This window comes from Phalaenopsis equestris, unplaced genomic scaffold (assembly GCF_001263595.1).
Source record: "Phalaenopsis equestris unplaced genomic scaffold, ASM126359v1 Scaffold001026, whole genome shotgun sequence".
Lineage (NCBI taxonomy): Eukaryota > Viridiplantae > Streptophyta > Magnoliopsida > Asparagales > Orchidaceae > Phalaenopsis > Phalaenopsis equestris.
Genome location: NW_018165465.1, coordinates 165449 through 171121, shown reverse-complemented (window position 1 = coordinate 171121; position 5673 = coordinate 165449). Strand labels below are relative to the sequence as shown.

Sequence of the window (5673 nt, the reverse complement as noted above, 5' to 3'; positions counted from 1 at the left end):
TGATAATCAGGAGAGCCTCACAATTCTTCAAGAAGTAGAAATATCCGGTGTAGCGGGAACTCATACTTCACATATTCCAGAACCTACTGTGGGTACTACTGTTGGTATTTCTTCAGCTCTACCCCATCATGTAGATTCTCCGGAAGAGAAATGACAGGTTTACACTTTCAGGAGGAAGAAGAAGAATGGAGATCTACTAGAGCTCAGGAGTCTTATGGATGATACTTTGGTTACTACGGGTAATGGTCAGCACCTTACCAATCTGCTAGCTGGATCCCTACCGAAAACTAGAGCCAGAGGCAAGTCTAGATTGGGATGACCCACACTTTTTCAGCGACTGGGTGATTTTTTTGTTTTTTTTCTTTTATTTCTATATGTATCCATCTTTTACTTTTTTTTTTTTTATGTGTTGTACTGTATGGGTTGGGTGTTTAGGCCCACCCATACAAACATATCTGTATTTTTATCTTTAATATATTAACCCTTGGGATTTTTCAAAAAAAATATATACATCAATTTTTGTGCAATTTATTCATGTGCTGCGCCCTAGAAAAATGCGCGTCCCTCCTAAGTAATTTCGACATTCCGGACGCATCAATTTTCTCTGTTTTACCGTCAGAGGTCGTTTTGAAGAATTCATCGATTTACGTGTCAATTTTCTCGTGTCGAAAATATGGCAATATGGGTGTCCTTTCCTACCAAAATTGGTATCCCAGACGCGTTGGTGTAGTTCATTTTATCGTCGGAGGTCATCCAGAGAAGCTCGCATTTTCATCCATTTTCTAGGCTTAATTAAAGTCTGATTTCGTGCAAATCATTGAATTTTGTGCATTTCGTGTGTGTATGTGACGAAAAAGTCGTGACGAAGTTTTCATTAAGCTTCGAGTCCTATTAGGAATTTTTCCCTTGAGTTTTCACAAAATAGCCCATAACCGCTCGTTCATAAGACGATGGTCTTGTGCCATAAATGCTAGACATCAAATGAAAATAGGAAGTGGCTAGAATTTCTAAAAGGGTGAGTCTCAATTCTAGTTTTCTAAGATGGTCAATAGGAACTCCTAGAGCTAGATCCTAGGCTCCTAAGGAGAAGAAGAAAAGACCTCACAAAAATGAGGTCAACAACAATCTCATTATGTTTTATTCTATGTAAATTTAACTGCAATGCATGCGGAAACATGAGCTGCCAAACATAAATTTTTATGAAAATAAAAAATCAATATTTTTCTAAATGCTCTCTTTTTTAAGATTATTAATTTTATTTTTTTGTTAATTTAGATGACTTATTATTTTAATCCATGTTTCATGAGTTTGAATAAATCAGGCTCTTTGTTTACATATATAGTGCAGAGAGAGGCAGAAGACCAAAATGGTCTTTAATTACTTTTGAGGGGTCAATTTGGTCCTAGATTGTAAATAAGTTTTTATTTAGTCTTCATATTCTTTAAATAAAGTCTAAAACAATCTTACCATCTAAATTAACGACAATTGAAATTAATGCTCTTAAAAATGAGGGTATTTGAGGAAAGTACTAAATTTTATTTTCTGGTTATTTTGCTAGTAGTTACATTATGTACAACAACTAACTTCACATATAACATTGAGCAGCATATTATTTTTTTTTTTCAACGAAGAATTTTATTTGATTTCTTATTATTTTCATTTTGTTGTACCAAAAATCATTGAATTTAAATTTTTGTTACCATGAAATTAAGATAAAAAATATCAAACAAAATTATTTATTATAAAAATTAAATTGCTCTTTGATCCGTGCAATCTCATTATACTTCTACTCTATGTAAGTTTACTTTAATGCCCGACGAAAGATGATAAGCAGAATTTAAATTTTCTAAAAAAATAAAAAAAATGAATATTTTACTAAAAGCTCTTATTTCTAGCACTAATATTTTTTTTGGTAATTTAGACAACAAAATTTTAGTAGTCCATGTTTCAAGAGTTTGAATAAATTAGGCCCTTTGGATAGTTTGAGGCTAAAATGGTTGCTCACAAATAGCTCAGAAATTATTTTGATCACTCTCTCTCTCTCTTCCTCTCTCCTCTCCTCTCTCTCTCTCTCTCTCTCTCTCTCTCTCTCTCTCTATATATATATATATATATATATATTTATATATATATTTATATATATATTGTTTTAATGTGTGCTCTTACTTTGCAAATCCTCCTTGATGTGGCAAATTTTTGTTCTCTTCTAGTATGACAACTTCAATATGGGATGTCTTTCTCAAATTATTTCAGCATTTCATATGCATCCAGTTGGTAGATTCAGGACATTTAAGAGTCAATTTCTCTCAAAATTTTATCGTTATCTTATGCCATTATCATTCACATTATCTTGAGCAGCTTGTGGACCACATGCGAATATCAACTGTAATAAGAGGTTTAGTAGCTTTGAAGAGCTTATCTTTTAGGGTAAACAAAGGTGCCTCGAATCAACCCATTAGCTTTACATGATACACCAAGCCACAATGGTAACCCACTTTAACTGCTTTTTGTAAATCTTTAACCATTGATCAAAACTAATGAAGAAGTTGATGGCTTATATTCTTCCATCAAAAGTTTTATTTTTGCTCGTTCGGTTCATTTTTTAATGGTTATTTATCCTTAACTACTCATTTGATGTTGTGTATAGACTATTGTTTGAGTTTTTTAGAACTTTATTAATATTTGGCATCTTCTAAATGATTGTGTTACTGTCGACTTTGCAGCTTTCATATCAGATTGTCGATTCTATGATTTGGCTTGGTATACGAGACATTATAAATCAATTCAGGAAGAAAAAATTGAAGCTGCGCCCAGTTACATATCTGAGCGGTGTACAAGGCTCTTCATCAGACATACCACATGGATATATTTGGAGCCCACATCTTGTTCCCAAGCCGAAGGGTATGGCTTATTATCATTCTATCGTAAGTTAAAGAATTTTCTTCTGGAAAAATGGTTAGTGGCATTGCATACATTCCACGTAATTCTTATGTATTTACATATCTAACACCTAAATTTTAATAATTACATTCATAAAACTCAAAAAGTTAACATCACATCAAAAATACTACCTTTATTAACTTTTTAAAAGCCAAATGCATCTTTTTATGCATGGGTTTATAGCACCAAGGTGTTATAAATGTAAATATCGAACTGTTGGTGTTAGAGATGTAAAAATACAAGAATTGTGCTGCACGTATATAAATTTCCTAAATTGTTATATATGAACAGTTCAATATAGATTGGATTTTTGAGTAATAAAAAAAGAAGTGAATCTATGCCTTAATAAAGATTTTTGTCTAATTCCATGCTACTTCATTCCTTTTTACTGTATTCTAGCTGTTGTCGGTATATATATCCTCATCATAGTTTAATTTCATGAAAATGAAAATTCGGACTATTCCAAAAAAAAAAAAAAAAAGAATGGTCTATTTCATTCTTTTCAACTGTTTGATTTTGCAGTCTTGAGAAGTGTGAGACATTTCTTGCAGATTGGGGACCTAAAATTGATGTTGTTGGATTTTGCTTTCTTGATCTTGCATCAAGTTATCAGCCTCCAGAATCACTTGTGAAATGGATTGAAGCTGGTGAAAAGCCCATCTATATTGGCTTTGGTAGCCTGGTGAGTTTTTCTTCTTCTATTAATTGTATTTCTATAGATGCATGTTATTTGTTATTTTGGTGCTACTATTTCTGACTTTGTTATTCTACTTCTTTATTTTTAGGTATTATCATGGAAGATATCTTTATGTTCCTCATTGATTGATGCATTGTTTACTTTTAAGTTTTGCATTCCATTTTAACTCTGAGTTGCATAAACTAACTTCCCTTGAGTCAACTAAATAAAAGGCAGGATTATTCCAAAGTTGGAGGAACATGATTTCACACCTTATTAGACTCTATTCCAATTATTTGTGGTCAACTTTATGATCACTTTTTTATATAATCTAACCTATGGCATTACCATCATTTACTATTTTGAATTAATTTCACTCAGTATGTAAGATCCCGTCTATCAGTATAGATAAAATTCCAAGATAAAGTTGAATAGCTGTTACAAAACAATTATCTTAAAACTACTATTTAAGAAGAGAATATCGTGAAAGCTTGAAAGTTAGATTTTATAAAATTGCATTGGACCTGTTATGTTATATGGGTTTGAATTTTGGGTTACAAAGATGTTGTTGATAAATAAGTTTAGTATATCTGAAATTATATTGTTAAGATGAATGTATAGCAAAACTAATATTGATAGGCTTAGAATAATTATATTGAATGGATAATGAAACTAACATTTATTCTCAATAAATTAGTTAAAAGATAGACTTACGTAATTGTAACATCTATAATAAAAGATATAGGACGCATCAATAAAATGGTAGTTAAAATTATTTTATGGGGGGATTGTACTGAATGACTAACATCAGATAATATGATCATTCATAAATTGTGTATTATATATATTCTATAATTTCATATAAACTTTATGATCTATTCCAAAATTAACAAATTGTGTTGTATGATTAAACATTGTGCTCTTCATTCATGCCAGATTCTTTATTAACAGTATTATTTCAAGTCAAATTTTCAGAAAGCAGAGGACTTCTTATTAAAGTTTGTCATTTGGAATTAAATGCCTAGTGTATAGTAGCAACAATTGGATTTTAGGGTTAGTTCAAATATATTGCTTTTGGTTTGGAGTAGCTTGTGAGGAATGATGACAAACGGGATCAAGATCATATGGCTTGGTCATCCCAAGTTTTCATGGTCATTTTCTACTTAAGATGAGATATTCTGCACATCCTTGCTAAGAGTCATGAATTATATCTTCCAAGAACAGTTTCTATACCCGGGATAGATATTCACTAAGAGGGCAATTTCAAATTGACCTTTGTTAATATACGACTTCATGTCCTATTAGGTGTACTCCACAATTCATAATTTGAGGGGATTAAGCCATTGGAAAACTTCCAAGTCTTGGTTATGATAATAATTTAATGTTATCACTTTGTTGCAAACTACTTAATGTGAGAGCTTGGTCATGACCATATCCTTATCGTTCTATTTTACAGCAAAATCTTTTAATTAGCAAACAGGTGTCATGTTCTTACTAGTGTGAAATTTTAAAAATTTGGTCATAGAGGTAACCAACATTGACATTTGTGAACTTAATTTATCTTAAATTTGTCACCCTCATAAGAAAATAGATGAAGAATTTCTTAGCGTAAGGCAATTATTTCTCATGAATGTCTTTATATTTTTAATCATTTTCTTCAGATTTGAGTACGAAATAAGTTGCTTTAAAATTTGAGAGCATTTTAATGATAAAGATCCCTTTCAATTGAGATTTATTGTCAGCACGGTCATTATGCAGATAAATTGCTTGATACGCTTGTTTTTGAAATTAAGATCTTGATTTTAAAAATTATTATTTTATGATATGCAGTAGCTATGTGCTTTATAGGAGTATTTTAATGATTATTTAAAACTTTGTCAACCCTTAAGATCAAGATTTGCATTTTTTAAATTTGTTTTAATATCCATTGCATTGCAAATCTTATTGACTCTGTCTTTATATAAAGTGAATAAGGTTTGTCTAAGTATTTAACATATGAGCTATCTTATTGGCAAAGATGCTGTCGACGCTTAAGGGGGGGGGGGGGGGGGGGGGGG

At 31.3% G+C, this 5673-nt stretch overlaps 1 protein-coding gene across 3 annotated transcripts in view; it reads left to right on the top strand.

The window, feature by feature from the left end:
• Positions 1 to 5673, top strand: part of LOC110032773 (sterol 3-beta-glucosyltransferase UGT80A2) — a 104286-nt gene that overhangs the window by 69929 nt on the left and 28684 nt on the right. For all 3 annotated transcript variants that reach the window (XR_002294878.1, XM_020736521.1, XM_020736522.1), the window contains exons 8-9: positions 2724 to 2901; positions 3492 to 3622. Coding sequence is in view for 2 of the 3 variants with exons in the window: in XM_020736521.1 (XP_020592180.1) it covers positions 2724 to 2901; positions 3492 to 3622 (309 nt within the window). In the remaining variant the exon portion in view is untranslated. The remainder of the gene's footprint in view (positions 1 to 2723; positions 2902 to 3491; positions 3623 to 5673) is intronic.